At 45.7% G+C, this 24,104-nt stretch overlaps 1 protein-coding gene across 3 annotated transcripts in view; it reads right to left on the bottom strand.

Annotated features, from left to right (window-relative positions):
- Nucleotides 1-24,104, bottom strand: part of B4GALNT4 (beta-1,4-N-acetyl-galactosaminyltransferase 4) — a 226,960-nt gene that overhangs the window by 10,832 nt on the left and 192,024 nt on the right. For all 3 annotated transcript variants that reach the window (XM_077321246.1, XM_077321245.1, XM_077321247.1), the window contains 8 exons: nt 20,772-20,850; nt 18,686-18,752; nt 9,741-9,884; nt 6,831-6,940; nt 6,142-6,242; nt 4,449-4,531; nt 1,381-2,668; nt 209-522 (listed from right to left, as the gene is read on the bottom strand). In XM_077321246.1, the coding sequence (XP_077177361.1) occupies nt 209-522; nt 1,381-2,668; nt 4,449-4,531; nt 6,142-6,242; nt 6,831-6,940; nt 9,741-9,884; nt 18,686-18,752; nt 20,772-20,850 (2,186 nt within the window). The remainder of the gene's footprint in view (nt 1-208; nt 523-1,380; nt 2,669-4,448; nt 4,532-6,141; nt 6,243-6,830; nt 6,941-9,740; nt 9,885-18,685; nt 18,753-20,771; nt 20,851-24,104) is intronic.

The raw sequence follows: 24,104 nt of genomic DNA, 5'->3' as shown, positions 1-24,104 counted from the left end.
TTGACTAGGTGCAACAGTGAAAACAAAGGCTCATGGGCCCTATGGGGAAGCAAACCTTCTCTCATACCACTTTTAATTCTTTTTTTAAAACGGAAGTCTAGCTTTGCTTAGGCCTCCCTCCTTTTTGGCTCTGTTGGCACTAGACTAATCTCTGCTCTGGCACATCAAAGCATCTCCTGGTGCTGGGGTGTGGAGAACAGTGTCTCACCTGGCACCACAAAATGCACCATGACATCACGCCTCCAGTTAAGCTGCTGAGGCCGGCACAGGATGGGCTTTCCATACAGCAGACTCCAGGCACTAGGTGGTGGCTGAGACTCAGTGGACACAGTTGCAGGCCCTTCAGGGTTGACTTCAGTGCTGTCTTCTGACTTGCCCTGGTGCAGGAGGACATAGATGTACTCCGAGAGCCGTACAGTCCTCTGACCCCTCTCCATCAACTCCAGCTCCACCAGATAGCGGTTCCCCCGGGCCGTGTCTCGCCGTTTCTCCACATTGATGATCCGCAAGAGGGTGTAGATGCTGTGGGTCGGAGAATGTCATGCTGATATGGTTTTAGGACTGACCAAATCCCCGTTTCCCCATTTCAGAAATCCCACTGCTTGCTTCAGAACTGGAGCAGGAGAAGGTCTCTCTCTCTCCATCCCCCCCCCTACTCCAAGTGGTTCATAGTAGTGCCATTTAACCCCCTTGGGGAGGCCCTGACCCAACAAGCCTGATCCTCAACAGTATTCTACACTATGGAAATGAGGCTTCAACTCCTACAAGCATTCTGGTAAGTGGAGAGGCCTTCTTAAACAATTCAGACTTTTACTGCACCATACCACCTATCTGACAGAGAAGGAACGAGGATCTTATATTCACTTCAAGCAAGCCAGGAGAACTTGATCAAGGGATACTTGTGCTAAAAAAAGGGGAACCTGGCCACTGTACTAAAACAGGAAGATTTGTAAGCCTGCTTTGCCTGGGCCTTTGCATATATGTTGTTTTTGGGACAATGGCCTTCCATGATCTGAAATTAGCAGCCAGCTGCAGTTGCTTAGAGAAGAATGGTTTCAGTTACATCTACTAAACCATTCTTTGCCACTGCTTAGCACAGGGGTAGTCAACCTGTGGTCCTCCAGATGTTCATGGGCTACAATTCCCATGAGCCCCTGCCAGCAAACGCTAGCAGGGGCTAATGGGAATTTTAGTCCAGGAACATCTGGAGGACCACAAGTTGACTACCCCTGGCTTAGGGGAATGGCTCCCAGCTTTCCAAAAGTCAAGACAGGAAGCAGGAGAAGGCTTTATGTGCACTCTCCTGAGCGGAAGAGTTGTTAAATGTACGTATTTAACTCCTTCGTCTACCCAGCAGGGTGGTCAACAACCCCTTCCTACCCGCCATTCTTCTCATTGAGTTTCTCCATATACTGGGCCACCACATCGACCACCTCACTCTCACTCAGCTGCAGGTTTCCTGAGACATTGCACCGCAGGTCATTCCAGTCTGAGCGCAACAGCTCAAAGTCCACCGGGCTGACACTGAACGTCCTTTGCCAATTGATGGAATCCTCTAGCCAGCTCTGCTGCAGCTCAGAGTTCTCATAGCTGTAATCAGACAATTCCTCTTCCACCTCCTCCTCCTGAGCCTTCTCTGGGCCCTCAGCCTCATCCTGCTGAGACTCTGTCATTTCCGACATCCTCAGGAAAGATGTCACTCTCACCCCTTCAGAGAGCACTGTCTCCGAGGAGTTGTAATCCAGGGTCACCCTTGACGGGGTTGAAACTTCAAAATGTTCTTTGCTGAAGAGCCCTTCTGCAGGCATGGTTAGCACACTAGGCTGCACGTTGTGCTTCATTTTGGATCTGGAGATCTCCTGATCATAAAGTTGCTCCCATTTCCGGTTGGCCCGCTGGCTCTTCCTTTTGGATGGATCGGTTTCCCTGGAAATGTTGCCAGTGAGCCAAGGTATCCTACGACCAGGAATACTGTGAAATTTGTTGGAGGGAGCAGGCCGATGTTGAGGCCTCCTGGATTTCAACTGCATCTTCCTTGGAGGCTTGGGATAGAGGAAAACTCCAGGGAAAGTACCTTTTTGAGATGGGGCTTTCTTTTTGCTAGGCTGCAGCCGAGTCACATACACTTTCTCTGGGGATTTCTTATTCTCCTTCATGGGGGGGGTTTCCTCTTTGGGACTCTGCTGTTTGGCCTTTCCAGCAAAGAAAGACACAGAGAGGTGAGGATGTAGGCTGAGGGAGCTGCCCCGCTTAGATGGTGGCAACATTCCCAGGTCATTCTCCTTCTGACCATTCTCCTCATCCTCCTCATTTGGTGCCCAGCTGAGAGACCGTCTATGAATAATGTCTTGCTTTACTTCTGCAGTATCATAGGCCTCGAAGCCCTTAGATGAAGTCACAGGGCTCAGGCTGGGTCCGTCCTTTGAGCCTATAGTGACAGGCTGCCCTGCTACAGCTCCCTCTTCATTAAACCTCTTCTGCTTCTGATGGAAGGCATAGTAGTTCATGTCATCCCCATATTCTTTTGTGGTCAGAGTTCTCTCCTTTCTCTGGGTCCCAGGGAACATACGAGGATCCAGCGTATTGGGGCTCCTGTCCTTGGTATCAGGAGGTGGTAGGTCCGTGGGCTCAGGACTGTCAGCTCCTTCCTCTTCCTCTTCTAGAAAATCTGAGAAAATAACCATCAGCAAAGCACATGAAGTCTCAAAAGTTGTGTATGTACAAATCCTAGAGAACTTTGTGAGGAGGAACAGTTTAGAGAAATATGGGCAAGTATGTAGAGGTGGGTGGGGACTGAGAAGGAAAAGAGCTGGGGGGTGGTACTGGAGCAGAAAGGAATACAGGATATGGGACATGGATAGGTGGAGCATCTGGAGGCCATAACTGCAAGCCAAGGCGCAGATGGATGAACCAATTCAGGGTGGTTTTGTGCTGAGATACAGGATAATGGATGGCATATTTTAGTAGTTTAGGGAAGACCCTTGAAGCTAATGAAGTGACCTGAGGCCAGTCACACAAGCTGATTTGCTCCACGGTGTTGTCATAAGCATAAAATGGAAGAAAGGGGAAGCGTGTATACTACTATAAGCACCTTGAAAGAAGAATTAGATAAAAATGTAATATAGACTCTCAAGAACCCAGAGTTTTAAAACACATTAAGTTGTTTGGCCTCAAGGTGCAGGAAACAGATGAAAATCTACAGACACTGACTATAAAAGGGATGAAGTTTTTAGGAATGAAACTGTTTTGAGCTGTGCATGGCATGGATGCTTGCCCTTTCCTCACCACCTTAGTCATAATCTTTCTGCCTGCACACATCCTTACTGATCCTCATTTATCCATCTTTCTTCTTCTTCTAGTCTGCTCTTGCCAAAAATCTATGCAGGGTCAAAATTATATATGCAAACTAAATGACTTTATGCCCAGTAAGAACAATTGCATATAATCTTCTGCTGTTCATAATTTATTTCAAATACAGAATTTTGTTGTCCTTGACAGAAGAAGTTTGGTGGCACAGTCTTTTCCCAGTAGTACGTGGAGTTCAACATGATAGGTTGAGAGAGAGAATTTCCCTCATACTAAGTAGGAAAGCCACATAAATTAATGCAGAAAAGTCAAGGCTGCATGTCAAAGGCATGGTGAAGGTCTGAGATCTAATCTTCTCACTGCTACAAAACAAGTGGGGAAAGTATCGATTGCATTTTAATACAATTACAAAGTTGCTATCAGCACAAATAGACTTTGGCCAATATGTAATTGGACTACAGAAGCTATGGGCTTGCATGGACCCTGGAAACCTGTGGCAGAGGTGGATTTTGCAGGCAGAGATCACACCATGTTGCCGAAGATGCACATACACACACTCACACTCACAGACAATCCCCCTGCAGGACCTGGCAGGAAGCCAATGGTTTTGTCCATGCCCTTCTTCAGAAAGGCAGCCAGCAACATATGCACAAACTCCCATCTACTTTACTTGATATAATGAGAGATAGTTCTCTGTCCTCCCTTCATTAAACGGGCACCGATGGGGATGTCAGAGCTATTAAAAGAAAGCATCCATCTAACTTTATTCAGAAATCCCAGTCACAGCCTGGTGCTATGAATTACACAGGTGAAGCTCCTTGGCTGGGGACAGGTAGCTCAAAGGAGAGCAGGAGGTCGCTCTGTCTGCCACTGAGGCAGTAGCTGCCTCTGCTCTTGCAAGTGTCCAAGTTAGGGTCATTTCTTTTCTCCCAGCAGACATCCTCCTTCCTTTACCAAGCAACCTGTTGCACATCCCTGACCCGAGACAAGCTTGCCAGGCTGGGAATACTATCCCAGCAAGCAGATGGCTCAGCAGATTTGCCTGTTAAAACAACAGCAGGACATGCAGAATTAAAAAATGCTCATAAAAGGGGCTGAAAGATCAGAGCAGTTCCCATCTCAATTTCTCAGGAACAACTTACTTTCAGGGTTCAGGAACAGAAAGGCTCTCTGGTGAAAATCATCTTCTTCTTCATCCATCTTCATGTACTTGTAAAAGCCAAATCTGGGGGTGGGCGGGTGACAAAATCTCAGATGCAGGATCAGTAAGTACAATTCTGTGCTGCTCCATGATGGCCTGTTGGCTTTAGCTTGGGGGTGGTATTGTGTTGTGCCTCCAAATTACTTTGGTCTCATGCATTTAGAGCAACATTAAAAGCTAGCGGGTGGTATATATATTAGCTTTCATGGGCCAGCACCTTTTTATGAGAGTCACAAAACGGTCTCCTAAAGAGTTAGGTAAATATAGACAAAGACACACACAGATACAGCTATTGATGGGTACAGAGAATTGTTGAAATTGAGAGTTAGAGCCCTTAGGTAGGAGACGAGGGCTATAAACTGTATTTTGCTCATTTCCTGAATGGACCACAGGAGCAAGGGTGACCACATGAATATGACTTGGGGCAATATGGATGCTAAGGAAAGGAAAGAGGGTCCAGGAGTATAAACAGAGTTTTCCTTGGCCAATGCACTAGTTATAAAAAGCCCCCCCCCCCCACTTGGTAGGTACTGTAAAACTTGGTTGGTGCTTTTCTCGGTGTCTGCATCAATGACCAGTCTTTTTCTTGTCATTTGCAGAAGTCCAAGGACCAAATAACATCTACAATGCAGGGCAAAATGGCTGTCATGGGGCAGACTGGATGGAAGCCAAAGCCTTTACTGGATCCAAGGAGGTTTGCCTGGCCCCGACCAGGGCCAGGGCCAGGGCCTCTTTGGTCCTGGACCCAACCTGGTGGAATGAGCTCCCAGGAGAACTGAGGCCTGCAAGACAGAGCTCTTCCACCAGGTCTGCGGTTGAGGCCACGGCGGGATAGATCTGGGCCCCTCGATGGCTAGCCAGGTCATCAGGTAATCCTGGAATTGCCCCCTAGGAACTGTGTCATCATAGGGTCTGTTATATCGAGGGTAGGGGTGGGTGGGTGAAATCTTTCACTGCCTGGGGGTGGATTTTTATGGGGATTTTATTATTGTTTTAGGGGGATTTTAATGTATATTAATAATTGTAACCCACCACAAGCCATGTTATGAGAGTGGCAGGATATAAATACAATAATAAATAAGAGTCAGTGGCAGAGAAGTCGTTCAGTGCCATCTCATACATTTGGCAGAGGCAGAGCTCGGTTTGCCACACGCAAGCAGAAGTGCCCAATTGCAGATCCCTGATCAGCAGACTATGTATTTGCAAATGCGTATTTGTTACATTCATATTTTACATTTTAAGTGGATATTTAATTAACTCATTTATTTTAAATGACTATTCACCACCTCTCAGTAAACAATCTTGAGGTGAACTACAGCATGATAAAATAATTTTTAAAAATACATTACATGAAAGTATAGCGCAGCCTAAATGATGAAAAAGCAGGAATAAACATAAGCAGATACAATATATACAGCTGCAACTTGATACAGCACTTAAAACACACACACACACACACAAAATCATAAAACAGCAGCATGCGATTGTCGAATAGCAGCATACAACACGAGAAGTAGCAGTCTCCCTGCTCCCAAACACAGGACATTGGGTGGCTTTTCCGGAACACTGTAGCTTCCGTAGCATCATGGCAGCCAGCCTGTAGTACTTTTTCACCACTCCTACTTCACACTTACTTTTCCAGATAAAGGGGAGACTCTCTGTAGAAGCATTTGTTCTCTGTTTCCATGTGAGTAAGCCGGGTGAAATCATTGGGGTAGACAAATGAGAGGTAGACCTGTGGGAGGGGCAACCTGGTGAGAAGAGTCACAGCAAGGTATGTATGTTTCCAGCTTCCACAGAAAGGATGGTGGAGGAAGAGAAAGGGACGAGTTATATAATGTAACAGAAAATGTTTTGGGGGCAGACTTCAGGGGACAAGTCTTTACCTGGGGCAACAGATATGAACTCCACTAAGAGAGGTCAAAGGCAGAAGGAACTACACCTGCCTCTGTAATGTGATGTCAATTCTAAACTTGGCTTTCTTCCTCAAAATCAGGCTTCAAACAGGTTCAGCCTGTTGGAGGGACCAAACTAGGATTATCAGTGCTCAGACAGAGCCCAGCACAGTCCCCTTTCTGTTCTGGGCCATACAACCTGTCCTTCCTGGTTCACTGATATCAATCCTGCCAAAACATTCTGAACTCTGCTAATTTTGGCTGTCCATACAAATTCAGCAATGACTTTTGGGTTATGTTAGGCGTGAATAAACACTCCTAAGAGTAGAGATGAATCAGGGCAAGTGATGACAAGAAGAATGGAGAAACCCTCTGGGATACCTCCCTAGGGACAGAGAGTATGGGGCCAGAGTCCACGGGACACTTACAAATTGCAGGCCCTGGTAGCGGGCAATTGGGAAGTCCTTCACCACATACGTGGGGCTGTAAGCACAGGGCACCAGCACATTCTCCACATGGGATGGCTCGATCTGGGGAGCTGAGATAAAGGCAGTCAACAAGAAAGAAGCCACAGCTTCAAGTCAGGTTTCGGAACCCCAACCAAGCTTCACCTGAATGACCACCCTCCTGAGAGTTTTACTATCTTGTGTTCTACAGTCTGGCTAAATACCGGATAGCCAGGGCTGTGTGTTTATCCAGGGCCATGGTTCTGCAGGAGCATGGTGGGGTGGGGGTGGGGGCAGGCTGGTACTCTTCTCCTTGACAAGCTTGTTTCCCAGTTATAAGCAATTTTCTTCCTCCACAGGGGCATTCTGTGATATCTGCCCCCACTTACAATCTGAAGTGGTATAGGCCTGTGGTCACCGAATCTTCTGTGAGAACTAGGCTTGCTTGTTTTCCAGACTAGCAACACAGTCCCGGGGGGCAGGAAGCACCCAGAAAGCCAAGCAGCTGTTAGACTGGCATATTTCTGAGTTACGCTTGTGTATTTCTGAGATATGCTGCCATAGTGACCTGCTCCTGCTGTGCCATGGCCAGACATCTGTGAGGCAATGCTGTCGAGCCCTGCCACAGCATCACTAGGGAAACCGTCTACACTAGAGGGGGAAGGGCCAGGCCCAAAGGTGCTGGCTCCTAAGCTGCCTCAGTTTGCCCCCCCCCCCAACCAGAGTAAAGTTACACCAGGAAAAACCACAGCATAGCCCATAGGTCCCATGCTAGAAAAAGCACCCCCCCCCAGCACAGGATGCTAACTCCAACTGCACCCAATCACACTTCATACCTCACACCAATCACAGCCCTTCCCCCAGCACCACTTAACTTGAGCCAGGTCACCCCTTAGCACAGATAATCATGTGGGGGATACTCTGTCTCTGAGCCCTCTGGCATGCATACTTAATGTGTGCAGAATTTCACCTGGCTGGTGAGAAATGCAGTGCAGGAAGCACTTAGTTCTTACCCCCAAGGGGAAGAACAAGCCTCCTTGCTATGTGATGAATATTCCTCATTTTGTACAAATATAGAATCTCTGAAGAAACAAACCAAAGGAGCAACTGCACACTAACAGGTGTGTGTGTGTGTGTGTGTGTGTGTGAGAGAGAGAGAGGGAGAGGGAGAGGGAGAGGGAGAGAGATCCAGCAAAATTCGGCCTGCGAGTCTACCCTCACATCTCCCTTACATGCACCCTGGATGCTTCCTTGACAATGCAGACTCCCACATCCAAGCCTTGTGTGTGTGTGTGTGTGTGTGTGTGTGGTGAGGGGGGTACCCGTAGCAGCTATATCCAGCAGTATGTCGTAGGTCATACCATGGGCATATTCCCAGGAAACTGTACCTAAAAGTGCTATGATGCTGGGAGGCAGAGATACTGGCAGCTCTGCACAGGGTTGTCAGCACAGTCCCCTGCTGGAGCAGCTCCCCTGGTAGGGGAATGGGGTACAGCTGGAGTTAGGGGCTGTGACGGGCCACTGCCCTACTGTGTCCTGTGGATTTGCTGGCCAAACAAACAGGGCTGCTATTGCCTTGCAGAACTGAAGTCCTATTCAGCAGCAGAAACCGATGAAGTGGACACAGTTGAGGTAGAGCTCACCCAGTGGATGCAGAAGGTGACTGTGGCATGCAACTTGGGTATTGTCCTGACAAAGCGAGGCCCCCTCACTGACCCCACTATCACGGCTGAAGTGGTCAGAACTTACTGCACTGTTCCCGGCTGTCATCACTGACTATATCTCTGTCTGACACCTGTTCGGCCATGTTTCAACAGGAAAGAGGCCTGTGAGGATGACATTCTGGGTGCAGAGATGATGGGGTGCAGATTCTACCACTCTGTCATGGGTCTGCTATCTCACTGGTTCAAGCCCAGCTCCTACAGCACCCCGATTTAGGCAGCTGTCTGGCCAGCAAGTCTACCGAACTCGTAGGCCTGCTGTGTTAGAGAGTTTGACCTCAACTCTAAACCTACCCCTCTCTCTAACCTAGAGTGCTTGTAAATACACAGGGGCCATACTGGACACCTTATCACTATTCTCCTGATACCGTTCAATAAAGTCTGGAGTGATCGATTAATATAATATAATAATACATAAAATAAACGACATAAAATGGTTTCTCTTAACTTCCATAATATATACTGGGAGAAGAATCCCACTTTCCTTAGCACAAACTTCGGATTGTCTCAGTGGAAAATGTTCATTTGCTTTAGCACAGAGAACGCACAACCCTTCAGATACTGCAAATAGTGATGACTGACCCACCCCACAGGGACTGCCATTTCCATGTGTCTCCTGGCTTCCTCTCAGATTGTGTGCTGTCATCAGCTCCCATTAGAGAGTGAGGAGAACAAGCTTGAAGTTCTTTGTTCAAAGAACCTTTTCCCAATACCAGATCCATCTCTAAATTAATCCAGTCACTTTTTATAACCCCCCCCCACACACACACACATACATCCAGCATCTCAAGTCTAGCAAACAAGACAGTGGTCATCCCTGCTTCCTGATTTTGGAGGAACAATACCCTGCATAAGTGCCTCAATTACTATATTGCTAATAGCCACATTTAAATAACTTGCAAGGGCCTACTTCTTTTTATCATGCTGCACTGCTCTCTAGTAACCAGCAGTATGGAAAAGGTCCTCACCAACAAAGCTGCGGTGTCCTAATCTAGGAGGGGTCCCAGTGATCAAGTTCAGGGCTCTGGTTCAGCCTGGTGTCCCCAAAATGCACACCTTACAGCAGCAGGTTCAAAAAATGTCTGTTGGCACAAATCCTGGTTCCCCCTGATTCTCACACATGTGCCAACTCAAGATAACAGCCTTCGGTGGCAGGACCTCTCCCACTTACTGAGGAAGAAAGTATCTCGTGGGTCAGGCTTCAGCATATCTGCTCCATGTTCATCTCTCTGTGCTCCCCACAGATAGCTGCCAGCATAGCTGGCGAGAGACTGAGGCACGTGTTCCACCTCATTCATTTTCAAACTGGATTCATCTAAAGGAGGAAGGGAGAAGAAAAACACAGGGGTCAGAAGAGAGGAGGCAGCCTTGTGCTTCTGAGCATCTCCAGAATTTCCCACACTTATTCAAAGGAGAGTGAGTAAGGAAGCAAGCATCTCCATGACTTCCTCATGCCAGCAGCTTATCTAGAACTAGGGTGAGCCATCTATCCTGTCCCATTTGTCCAATAGTGGCATCATCCTCTCAACAGGTTTCCCACTTCCAGTGTTCGCCATAACTTATTTGCCAGTCACATTCCTTCTGAGCAGCTGCGACTGGGCCTGTGTATTGTTGTGTGCCACATGTTTATGTTACAGCCCACGTTGCCATTTGCCCAGTACCTCACTTGGTTTCATCCAGGACTCAAGTCTGCAACCCAAGTCATGACAATGCTGCAGAAGCAGAAAACAAGCTGCCACCTTCCTGAGAGATATAAGCCACAGCAATGGGTTCCAGTTTATTCTCTTCACTCCCCAAACAAATCTGAAGCAACTGCCTCTCTCATATGTCAAAAAAATTCTTACCGCACAATAACCAAGTAGCTATGGAGATACTACACTGATCCAGGCAGCCCCAGCAGCTCCCAGGTTCCCCCTGAGAGGCCTTACACTGCTTCTCACTTGGACTACCGTTTGTCCACGGTAAATCCTTCAACAAGTTTTTTGTCTTGTTTTTGAAAACTTGATTCTCTGAGCAAACAGCAAACCAAGCAAGTAATAATTTCTCCTGGGATGAGAGTGCTCAGAAAAGCAAAGCGCACCCCCCCCCCCCCAACAGCAAGGCTGCCAAGAACGGCATCACTGGTGTCTGGGAGGAACAAAATGCCATATCAATTAAATGCTGGCTGCCTCTAATGTCATGTTTATTAGATGAGGCTGTCTGTTTGCACAGATCCTACTAGGTAGCTGCAGCAAGGCAAGCACAGAAGTGTTAGAAATTGGAAGCGCTGTCATCCATTGCTCATCTGGGTTCCCCTTAAATCCTAGTAAGCAGGGAGAAACACAGCCCCCAACATAGCCGAGCTGGAGCACAGAAAAACAGCCAGCCAAAGGCTCTACATCCCAGTTATGGCACTCGTGGGAAACCTTCCCTCAGCACTATAGTTACTGGAGAGGAGGCAATTTGGTAGCTGTCCAAAACAGACCTCATGGCTTCAGTGCAGGAGAGCTCTCCTCTGTTCTGATTTGTCAAGAGTCTACTGGAGAAATCGCTACAAACCAGTAACTCCAGTTGCAAACTGGAACCAACCTGTGCACTACTTGCTCTGCGAAGAGGGACAGGAACACCATTGTAGTTCAGCCTAATGAAGGCCAGAAAACATGTTGTAGCTCCAAATAACCATGATATTGCCAGGAGGTTACTTAAGAAAATCAGAGAGGACTTTTCCAACAACAGAAGCTTTCCACAGGGGCTGTTTGCCCTGAACTCCACACTGATGGGAAGCAGGACTCTTCTAGGTCCCCTCCCTGGCTTTTCTCTGATCTTTACCAAACCCACTTTGCTACAAAGTTTTGAGCAAGGCCTGGATGGTTGTCATGTGAGTGGGGAAGTTCAGAATTTCCTGGTCCCACCCACACAGCCCCCTTGTTTCCTGAAGCAGCCAAGAGTCAAAAGGAGAAAAAAACGCACTAGAAAAACTATGAGGTGAGGACGAGTGCTGCCTGAGGCAGGAAAAATGCAGGAGGAACCGCTGGGTAGAAGACCCATTGCTAGGCCATTGGATCAACAGCTGCAGCAGCAAAGGGAAGCCACACAACCCTCTCCTCATGTGGAAAACACCCAGGTCTTAGCACACATTCAGACCATCAACTATTGTACTCTTCCAGTATTAATCTCTATCACTTTCTTATATATGAGGATGAGGTCATTCTCCTGAAATTGCAAGCTTAGCTCCATTTGTTTTCTTCATTAACAAAGAATTTGTGCCAAGCCCAACTCAAACTTGGGTTTTCTCCTTCATGGAAATCAGGAAACCTCAAGATCAAAAGGGAAGGGCCTCATGATATTATGCTCATTCTAAGCATGACTGGTGCAATTCTCAGGGTTTTCCCGCTTGAATTTAAGAAAAGCAAAACCTATTTTCCTCTGTCTCAAAAAGGAATCTTTGGAGTAGCTACAAGGGGAATGTCTGCATCGTCACTGATATGGAGAGGAGGCAGAGCAAAACACCACATTCAAAATGGTGTAGGGAAGCTCACTGCTATGTACCATGCTCCCCCCCCCTTTAAAACTGCCTCTCAAGAGAGCACTGCTAATGCCATGGTGGTTGATTACAAACAAACTAGGGGCCAAGCCCATTGCATTCAGGAATGCACCAGGTGCTAGATTGGGTGTGGGGTGGAAGAAGTCTGCAGATGGCCTCCCCCTCCCCTCAGGACCTGGAAAGGCTGCAGGCAGAGAGAACTCTCATGTGGCAGAGATCTGCAGCCTCCAAGCCTCAGAAGGAAGTGGAAGAAGGAGGGGGTGGTCAGGGGTGGGGGATGGAAGGCAATTGGCTGGCTGCTGGACAGACAGGCAAGCCAGTTGGAGGAGGAGGCACTCAGGGGCGGGACACCTGCTCTGAGTGGGTGTTAAGGGCTGAGTGGCACTTAAGCCATGAGACACGCTCCTCCTCCTAGGCCTGACCAGAAATATATTAGGTGGAACAGATGGTGCAGGTTTCACTGTGGCTGGACTGCTGAGCAATGCCAAGTGTCAGTTTAACAATCTGGCTTGGAGAATCCTAACTGGGGAAGGGGCAAGGGCAGGCAAGGCCCCTCACAGCTTTGGTCTGCAGAGTCAAGGTGACTCAGTCATGTTGAACTTTATGGATTCTGGTCTGGTTCTCTCTTCAGATAATAAATAAGCCAAACCTCTTTCGAAAGAAATGGGAAAGGGAAGAATTACACCAGGCACTGGGGAAGTTAATTGCACTGTGTATCATTCCACTGAAAGAGGAATGGCGTGCTAGCACAGCCTAGATGCCAGGAAAAAGAGAGGGGAATGGTGAAAGTTTCTCTCTCTTCTAATGTCAGCATTCCCCTTTGTGGGGTTGTTTCAAGTCTCCTGCCAGCCCAGTAGATGTACCCAACACTAAGCAGTGTCCGCCTGCGCCTGTGATTCTCAGGTGTCAAGACAGCTTATGTTAATGTCACTTTATTGAGTGCCCAACAGGAAGAAGGAGGGGTGTTAATTTGTTTCAAATGAAATGCTTAAAACACAGGAATCAGGGGAAATGTGGCTGTTCTAATTTATTGTAACAAGGACATGAAAAGAGCCTTAAGGAAAAGGTTTCTGCAGAAATAATGATTTCTTAAAGGTGCTCTCACCAAATTATAGGAAAGGAGAATTAGTAAAGGCATTTTTACTGAGGAAGGCAAAACCCAGGAACACTGTTTGACAAGCTTAGGATTGTTTCCATACCGTAGATCATTTATTCAGCATAAATGCATTTAGTGGTATAAAATCTTTATTACTCTTGCTACAATCTTGTCAAGTACACTATGCCAATTCTTGTTTTAAAGCAAGAAACTAGAAGCTGCTTCCTGGGCAGCATTTTGAATAGGGTTTTCAGGGAAATCACATTCATGCCTTTGAGGGGGAGGAAAAATATTCCCACAGAGATGTTTCCCAAATGGATCCATGAACAGGATCCTTAGCTCATGGGGATGGCAACAGGAAAAGGCTGCATGGATAAGCAACCTTCCTGTAGTATTTTCATGTGGAAACGGTTGCTGAACATTGCTAGAAAAGGAGTCAAAGATGACAGCTTGGTTAAAAGCACCCAGAAATATGTTTACATATTTAAATGTATTTTAAACATTTTTGTTTTACTTTGACTGTTACTGCACCAGTGGCTTCATGGTGAGATGCAGGCCAGAGTCTGAGCTGAGGCAGATTGCCTGGCCTCTTCCTGCATTTGGCCCAGTGTACCTCATCCGCCCCAGATTTGTGCTCCCGCACAGGAGTCAGGGCAGCTAAGTTTCCAGTGTGGAAATGGCCTTCATCAGCTTAAACTCCTGTCAGATTTGAAACCAGATTCCTTTGGAGTAGCTCTGGCAATTTTCCTGGGCAACACTAGGTTTTACAAACGGGTACAAAACAGTTTAAAACCAATCTGCAGAACCTCATATGCATGCTGTTTTAAGAATAAAGCATTTGTAACCAACCAGTGGTTGCACTGAGGCTATTAAAAGGAGTGGGGCAGAAACTGTGCATTGTATAAGGAGAGCGGGATGGGCTGGGTTCAAGTGGGTAGCTGTGTGGGTGTGAAGTAGCACAACAGAATTTGAGTCCAGTCGCACTTTTAAGACCAACAAAGATTTATTCAAGGCATGAGCTTTCATGTGCATGCACTCTTCCTCAAAATGGGGAAGGTCAATCCCAGCCTTAGCTAATGAAGCCAGATTTCAGACTGGAATCAAGAGGGCTCTGCCAATGCAAACACAGTGAAGATGGAGCTAAAAGATTCCAGGGTCCTGTGCTGCAATATAATGTGGGGTTTGCCTGGCCTCCAAATGTGGGGCAATGGAAGAGAAATTTCAAGAGATGGGGACACAGACAACACCTCTCTGGCTCAGTCTGTGAATTCTGACCCATGTTTTTAACCTCTTTCCACAGACCTTTAATTATTCGCCAATACAGTTCCTGGAAAGCTAATAACAGGGTACCTGCAGGGCATTTCAGCTTGGGTAGTACATTACAAAAAATCAAATAATCATCATAATAAAGCTGAACAACTGTTCTGAGGGCTTTTGACTCTCACTGTGATTAAAGCTTTTCTAACTGTGATGAGTGAAGGGATGCTTTCGACACTATGAAAGCAAATAATTCCCAAAGTTGAAGGCTAAAATTGATGCTTTCAGCAACACTTAATACATCTCTAAAGCTTCCACCCCCTTCCCCAGGTAGCCTGTGATAAATTGGCCACAAGAATAAAACACATTTGTTTTGGGTTCCCCCAGGAGGGGGGAGCACTTGCCCTAAAATGCGTGATGTCATATCTATCACACACACACACACACACAGACACATACTTAGTAATGCAAAAATGTAGGGAATGATATAAGAACTTAGAGGCTATAATAGAATAGTGGTCTTTGTTCTTTAAATCACAGAGCACACAGCTCTGTGTCACCTCATTCTTATTTATAAAATGTGCCTCATGGATTTTCTGGTCACATCTGTTTAGCTCACTGACAGTGCAGGTTTTCACCCTTGTCAACACTATGGAGCGAGTACAATAAAGCAAGAGGCAGCCTTGTCAGCCAGTCCCTTGCGGCAACAGCTTTGTGCTCATTCTAGTCTGGAGCTCACTCTGATCCAGGCACTTCCCAATGGGATGAAGTGTGAGATGAACCTGTACTGGTAGAAATCCAAGACAAAAGTTTTCAAGGTGGCTCCTGACAAGAGCAATGTTGTTGAATGCCAGTTTAGGAAAGGGACTGGGTGAGGGACTTGGGAGTGCATTGAAATGAATAAAGAGGGCTTGGGAATATATATAGGTTGCACAGCCAGGCTGCTGGTGGAAAAATAACAGTCTTTAATTAGATTTGGAACAGGATATGATCCTAGGAAAATGTTGGAAGAAATAATAAAGCAATTTTATCAGGTGTGGAGAAGATATATATTTTATCTTGCAAGGGCTATGAAAGTACTGTATTAATAATGTATTTTAAAAAGATGGATGAAGACCACATTGAGCATATTCTACAGGTTTTGTTGTTACATTTTATGTCACAAACATGTTTTCTTAAGAACACTGAATAAACTGAAATCGTAATAATAAAAAAAGAAGGCCAAGGCCAAATTGGGGAGTTTCTAAGCAAAGGAAATGAATGGAAAGGCTATTTATGCATTGCAGTGGCAGATATGGAAAGATGCCTTTTTGGCTCAAAGGCCCTGCTAATGTTGCTTAGAAGGTCCCATGTAATCAACAACATTTTCTGCTAAGAGGATCAGATAGGAGGTGAAGTACAAGAGTCTACTGGTCAACCTGGAAAAGCTACTGTCAGTCAGAGTAGAGAAAAGTGATGCTGGTAGACTAGCAGTTGGATTTAGTAAAAAACAACAACAACAACAACAGTGTCCTATGTTCATATGTTCATATATTTTTTTTGTGAACCGCTGTGAGCCAGCTTGCTGGGGGCGGCAGTCTATAAATTGAATTAATACATAAAATATGGTATTCCCAAAAGAGGCCTCCGTGAACAGCTAACTTCTCCTTGTTGCATGCTATAACATATTAACACAACTGTTTTGTTGCATGCTATAACATATTAACTGCACTGATTTCTTGATGTTTGGCAGGTTCTTTCTGTAGCTCTCTTGGGGCATTTTAAAGGTTTGGTTCATCCTTGAGCAATCTGAGCTGTGGAAAATGTCAAATCTCTGATGGAAGCTTTTAGACAATCTGGTTTTTAATACATATAGATCATGTTAAAATAAGGAACCCAGAATTTAATGTTTTTCAAAGCAGGGGGAGAAAGAAGAAGAAGAAGAAGTAACTTTGAGGCAAGGATAAGCAGGCAGGAGATTGGGTAACTAGAACAGGGTTAGGAAATGCTTGAGAGGATTGAGTGGGTGGGCAGGGAACGGATGAGTCAGGCTGGGTATGAAGTTCTTACTGACAACACTACTTTCCAGCCCAGTGCTGACATATGGTACTTATTCCTCTGATTGCACCAGCAATATTCTCATGTGGCCCTTGAAGTTCAATCCTATTTGCACGAGTGGTAGCATAGACTGCATGGGTTAGGTGAACACATCAACAACAAATTGACTTCTGTGCTTGTGGACACAGCGTCAGAACCCTTTTTGATATGTAGAGATAATATTATCTTTACATTACCTAAGTGCTAAGAGAAGATGTTTTAGCCTTCTCATGAAGAATGACACAGCTACTTGTACCCCTGATTGCAATTACTCCTGCTTAATACCTGCCCCTCAGCACAGTAAAGAGCTGCAAGCAGGAAGTGGAATAACGGGGGGGGGGTATCACTCCTTGTGGGGTTCAAGCTGCAGATCAGAGGGCAGAGGAGGAAACTCACTGTGACGGATGCAGCCAGAAGGAAATATCCCCTCACACCACATCTGTCTTGCAGGCACTTCTGTCAATACCCCAATTGCTACTATTCCTCTCATGCCAATCCAGTCCTTGTACTTTGGTGCTGAAGAGACTGACTAGCCCATCCCTTCCACCTTATCTCCACTTTCCACAGGATGCTTAATTAGAGACACCGTATGTATTGAGTGCCAGGCAGGGATCTATTCATCAAGCACCTTCTGCTGTTAGGCCAGGTTATGAGGAAGGAAGCAGAAGATCTATGGATTTAATTAAACTCAACACTATCCATCCCTGCTTACAAGACAGGTGCTCATAACTCAGCTTTGGGAATCGTGGCTGACGGGTGGTTGCCAGGGGTGCTTTGGTGCTGCTTTAAGACCAACACAGGCTCAGAGTGAAAGCAGTAGCTGAAGAAGGACTGCTCCTTCTTCTACAGCACACCCACAAGTGCTACCATGGACACTCACAAGGTCTACCAGGCAATGCTATACACATGCTGTTGAACTCAGCCATGCTTGCTCCCTTTGCTTTTTATGAGTGCTCATGACAAACTATCACTACCACACAGCTCACTTGTTTGCTCTTCAGGCACTGTTTAACTAGCCTGTTTTCTCACCCTGCAAACACACTCACTTTGCTTGTGCCCCACCCTGTTGTGAATATTGGGAGCCACACTATTTCAGGGGAAGAACTAGTAGAGATACTACTACTTGTGCTGGATCAAGTTCTTTGAACTTAACTGGCTCTACCATTGGAGTAAGAGCAAAGTTGGAGGAAGGCATCTTATGCTGGGGGATGACTTCTGATGTTGCCGAGTAAAATGGTAGGATACGGGCCACTGATTTTAATGGGAAGTATTAATACATTAGTGTGTACAGGATTTGGGTCTTAGCTCTCCTGGTTTAGTAGAAAAGTAAATACAAAGGCTCATCAGTGGCTGCCAAATTTATGCTTGAAAACCAAAATCACTCCAATAAGAATCACAGCAGCAATTCTATGCTTCTTGTTTTTCCTATATTCTGTACCTTCCACAAATTCAGGTGAACGGAAGTTAATCGAGCACAGGACGCCATATTTCCTCAGTCTAAAGGTTACATACTTCAGCATGGTTTTCACCTGGATAATCATACTATGGCAAGGTGACATCTGCAAAAGACTAGAGCTGGACAGGCTGGCCTGCTTTGGGGAGCATCCCACTTGAATGTGGCAGACTGTGAGGGCAGCAGGAGGGTGGCTGAAAGAAACTATCAGCTAGCCAAGTGAGGGGGAACGAAGGACTCAGAAGAGCTATGTGGACAGCTGGTGATGAGCACAGCAGAAAAAGAAATCTTGTAGTGTAGGAGGGAGGCTACTGCCTGGTCTGAGCACTGCATTGGGAAGTTAACTCTGTGCAGCAGACCAGTTTCTATTTCTGAGACCAATGCAATTGTTCTGAGGCAAGGGGTTATGGGCAAGCACTTGAATCCCCTTACTGGCCGAGTACATCTCCCATACTCATTCGGCTAAAAAGATGAGATTCATGGCGTAAGGTTTGTGTTTTTTTAGTATAGAAAAAGTGTTCAATAGAGGCAAGACTTTTTAACCATATAGAATTTTGCAGGTTATGCATGCAAACTGCTTGTTATACAAGCATGCTTTATATATATTATGCCTGTATCATTTGTGCACATATATTGTCCATGTGCCCATTTACAGCCTAAAATGCTGTGCTGCAAGAGGACTCGTTGAACAAGTTCACACAAGGGTTTTACCTGCATACAGTGAGATGTAGGGGGAATCAACCACTTCAAACTTGAAGCTAGGAAGGAAAACGCGCCACTGAAAGAGAGAGAAAAGTGGAAGAGTCCGTTCACGTGTGTGCCTTTGAATGCATGTTAACATGGGGATGGAGGGCCTGAAGTGAAAACAGCTGGCAGGGATGTAAAAAATGAGGATTATGACTTGGCCCAGAATGCGGCCTGCCACAGTCCCCACTTATGCACTCAGGCTGGTATTTTTGCCCCATGGATAAGGTGACCAGATTGTCCCACTTTTGGAGGGACATCTGGGGGTACCTGGCCAATTGTACTTATGTTGAAATAAAAAATATATATATTACAATACTATTTTTGTGTTCTATGCATTCTATGAAACGTTTTGTTGTTCCATATCAACCAAATTTTAAATCAAGAACCCCCCCCCCCCAGTCAATGGTGTCCCGCTTTACCAATGTTAAAATCTGGTCACCTTACATGGAAAGCTTGTCTCAAAACCTTCTTGAGAGAAAAAAGCTTCCCAAAGAAGTATGCATTCCACTCCCAGTTTCCTCCGCCCCTCCTGAGCACTCAAACAACAATATTGGACTCCTGTGTGGCTGCACTAGTGCCACAGTTACCTAGTGGATACGACCTATCCCACCATGACAATGAATGCCTTCCCCACCACCCAACGCAGGCCACTGTGGACCCATTTTCTTTTTTTACAAAAGTCTGTTTTCAGCTTTAAAACAACCCCAAAGCATTGTTTCCTGCTGTACCAGTTATGCAATGTGCACACACAAGTCAGCCAGATTTCAGTGGCACACCCCATCAAGGCTAGCCCCTCCTTATCCCACTCATAACACCTAATGAAGCTCTTCTCTTTCCGCTCTGACTGTGCTCTGCAGAAACTCACTGCAGGCCGTGCACTTCTGCCAGTCTGGCAACAGAGCATAATCGCCTCTGGTGCAAGTAACATCCCCTCCCTCACAGCAAAAAAGCCTTGGCCTCCTCCCAACTATCAGGTGGGATATAATGTTGCCCACTGGAGGCTGAAGCCTTAATGGTGCTAATTCTGATGCCGGGGGTGGGGGTGGTTTGTAATGTCTGACAAGTTTCTGGATATTGTGCAAATAGATTACACACTTGGCTTTGGACAGGCCCATATGCGGCTCATCCTGCAAATTCACGTTTATGCAGACATGCTAAGTGGATGATGAGCAGGGAGAACAACCTTGCATGCAACAACCTTACATGCATATGGGTTTCTTCCCTGCTCAGAGCAAACAGGCAATTTGTACACATCATATTGAAGCAAAGATCATCCCATGTGATATTTTTCACTTGCAGGGGTGACCTAGAATTATTTTTCACAACAGGGCCAGCAGCCAGTAGAAAGAGAGAGAATTCGTATGGAATGGCTCTTCTTGCTTTTAATTTAGAAGCAGGATGAATGGAACCTCTTTAAAAAGACTAATATTTCACCTCCAGTAGCCTGCAGTGCAGGCTTCTGTAAAGGGAACACAATTCCACTGAGAGTCATGAAAATAGGATTGTTTTAAAATGACTAGGTAAGGGGAGACATTTTATCATCGTGAGAATAAAAGAGTTTTAAGAAATTACCGGCTAGGAAATCTCTTGCCCATTGTCCATGGGTTCCCTCCCAGGAGAGGGACACAATTAATTTTAAGATTTAAATGTAAATCTTGTTGTAAAGCAACAAGAGAGAAAAGGCATAGGGACTGATCTTTTATCTCCCACTGCTTTATGGTAAAACCAATTAAAGAGGCTAAGAAAAACACATGTAAACAGTTTTCTCTTGCTTGATTTATCTGATTTCCTTGACATGTTGTGCTCTGGGGTACTTCAAGCCCTGATACCATTTCCCAACTAGTAATTGCAAACAAGGCCTCCGTTCATTTTAAAACTGACTAAACTGGAGTTTTGTTAAAAATCCCTTTTTGAGTATTGATGATTATTTGATGAAAATGGAAGATTTTATTTACTATCAAAATGTTTAGCCAGAGGTGTTTCTGTTTCCCAGCCCTTAAAAAAATGTCCTAAAAGGCAATTCTGGCTGAAGAGGAAAGGGTTTACTCACACCAACTTCCACATGATCTGACCCATGGTCATCTTGCTTGTGGAGGAGCTCAAAGTAGTAGTGCCTGGAGGAGAGTAGTCTGTGTAGGAAACAAAAAGGGATCATTAGAAAACAGCAAGGGCCTTCCCACCATTGCAGGACTACAATGCTTGTATGCTGCCATCATGGAACTACCATACCCTTGGGAGAATTCTTAGCTACATCAGATGCTGGGGGCTATGGAAAAGAGGCATTGCATCCAGTAATCTCATAGATAACACTGGCAAAAGCAGCTGCCACCCACCCTGCTCTGAACTGAATCTTCAGCACTGTTGGAATCCATTGACAGAGAAAGGCAAGCTGGACAACGCTGGTATCTGGCTTTCACTTAGCAGTTTCCTCACTGGGAAGAACAAGCTGCATTATTACAGAAAGCTTCAGTGTGATTTAGCTGATACTACTAGAAGGATAAAAAACAAGTACTGTTTAGACAATTCCCAGTGTCTTGCAAAGTGTCATGACTCCCCTGGTTCTAATATAGGCTGAACAGGAAAGTTGCTAGAAGTTGTTGTCTCAAAAGATGGTCTATGTCAGGGGTCATCAACCTGTGGTCCTCCAGATGTTCATGGACTACAATTCCCATAAGCCCCTGGCAGCGTTTGCTGGCAGGGGCTCATGGGAATTGTAGTCCATGAACATCTGGAGGACCACAGGTTGACTACCCCTGGTCTATGTAACATCCTGTATCTTCCTTCCTTCCTTCCTTCCTTCCTTCCTTCCTTCCTTCCTTCCTTCCTTCCTTCCTTCCTTCCTTCCTTCCTTCCTTCCTTCCTTCCTTCCTTCCTTCCTTCCTTCCTTCCTTCCTTCCTTCCGCACAAAACATGCCTATATTGTGCACTCATGGAATAAACTTTGCAGATGTATGGAAACTCACTTAATCTGCATAGTATATTCTCATGGCAACATACACATTTTCTCATAATTAGAAACTAATTATGAACTGCCTTCATTCGCTGTTGGTTGTGCCTGGTCTCAACCAAATGCCTGGCGGAGGAGCTCCTTTTTGCAGGCCCTGCGGAACTGTTTAAGCTCCGTCAGGGCCCTGATCTCCTCCGGGAGCTCGTTCCACCAGGTGGGGGCCAGGACAGAGAATGTTCTGGCCCTGGTCGAGACCAGGCGGACTTCTTTAGGGCCAGGGACCATTAGCCGGTTGGTGGCGGTGGAGCGCAGAGCTCTTTTAGGGGCATAGGCAGGGAGGCGGTCCCTCAGGTACACTGGGCCCTGACCGCGAATGGCCTTGAAATGGCCTTCTTTGACTCCATACATTTGTTTTGCTAGTGGCCTGCTGGTTGTTTGTTGTGTGATAGTGCTTTTTAGGTTGGTTAATCCACTTTTTGTGTTTCCCCAACTAGTGCTTTAAAATGGCAGATGTAGCAAGCAGTTTGCTGGCCAGACGTGGAAGGTTGGTGATGTCATACGGAGCAGCCGGAATATAACGTCCTCACGGGGTAAGCAAGATGCTACATTTATGGCATGCAGAAAAGCCCTGGGTACGAACTTTCATGTGCACGCACACTCCCTCAAGTCTTACATATAGGTAGAGAGAGGGTGGGGGGTTAGTTGCTAGGAAGGCATAGAGTCAAGATGCCTAAATAAATGAGCAATACATATAGCTTAGGTGCTCAATAGGGGGCCTTAAAGTAGTTGTTTTATTGCAAAGGAATTTCAGAAACAGTCAGGAATGAGAGAGTGCTGAATTACAAGTTATTAGAACCTGAGTGTTCTGGGCTTAAACAGAGATATTGGGTTTTTATCCCATGATACCTACTAAATCACTCAATTGTTACTTGTACCCAGAAGTAAATTGTGTTGGTCTTAATAGTGCCACTGGACTCAAACTTTGATCTCACATCTGTTGTTCACTCTTATTATCTGTATGCTGATTTGCTGCTATCTACAGGTTTCAGTTTAGAGGAAGTCTGTTTCAATTTTTCTGAAGAAGTGCACATTTACACAAAAGCTTATAACCAGTGTTAAACCTTGCTGTCTTAAAGGTGCCACTGGACTCAAGCTTTGAATTAATTAATGGAAAATATTTTTGTGTTGCTTCACCACTCCATGAAGGTTCACAAGGCACAAAAAACCTAAAATGCTTAAGCAATTAAAATATAGGTTAACATAAAATAATTCAGTTAAAACACATAAATAATGGCTCATATCAGGGTTGTTGTAAGAGAAATGGAAAGGGAGGAATGTAAAAAGTGACACAGGAAAGTGGGAATGAGGTCACGAAAGACACGGATTACTGGAAAAAAAAATATACAAATTGCTTTGGATACGGAAAAACTTCTACATAAAATCTAAAGGTCAAACAAGGTATGATGTCAGCAGTCACTTTTAAAAATCATGCCTGCCCCATGCAAATACAAAGAGGGGGCTGAATATCCCCCTTCCCCCCCCCCCCCGCATTATACCTCCTGGAGTCCATTGCCCCAAGCACTTTTCTCTGAGCTAAGCTTTGATCCTGAAAGTATGTGGGACTGAAAAGAAAAGTGCCTGAGGCAGCGGACTGCAGGGAAATAAAGTGAAGGGAGGTCAGTTCCAGTATCCTATGAATCAATGTTGCTAACTAAAGCATCTCCCCAACTTTACAAGTAAATGCTGGGAGGGAGAGACAGATGATGCAGGAGACTGAAAATGGGTATTATGCGGTGAGGGATGGAGAGAGGCAACTGTACCCATAGCATACAGAGCACTTTGCTGGCCAATTCCTGGAAGCCCTGGCCATAGCTTCCTTTAGTAACAGAGTCTGTATCAGACACCACCTACATATGTCCCGCTCTCTCTGTACACCTGTGATGGGTCTAAACAGTCCAGCTCTTTAGTCTCAAATTATTTACAGAGGCACAATTTTGAGTCAGATTCGAGGCTGTGTTGCAGCACTTAGGATACATACAACCTTTATAAGGGCTTGGCCCAGGAAGTAAAACAAGAAACACCTGGAAAGCAACCGTAGAGTACTAATGAAGGAAAAGGTGGTAGTGAGCTACAAGGGGTCGCAGATATAGAACACAGTCTTGGAGTGAATACTGTCAGCCATTCCAAGTATCACAGATGCCCCCAACCAACTGACAGAAGCTAGACATGAAAGCTACATTTGCAGCTGAGACCGTGCTGTACTAACTCCGCTGCCTCTCAGCCCTGATAACTGAAAACAGAGGGCTCCTGAAACCCTTCTCAAACACGTTCACCAGCTTGGTGCCTTGCGTGCTGCTACCATGGTAACCACATCCATCTCTAACACCACAAGAAAAGATGCTCTCAGCCTGAAGTAGCCCAAGACATCATACACTT

This window comes from Paroedura picta, chromosome 2 (genome assembly GCF_049243985.1).
Source record: "Paroedura picta isolate Pp20150507F chromosome 2, Ppicta_v3.0, whole genome shotgun sequence".
Lineage (NCBI taxonomy): Eukaryota > Metazoa > Chordata > Lepidosauria > Squamata > Gekkonidae > Paroedura > Paroedura picta.
The sequence above is the reverse complement of the archived record's forward strand: the minus strand, read 5'-3'. Positions and strand labels throughout refer to the sequence as shown.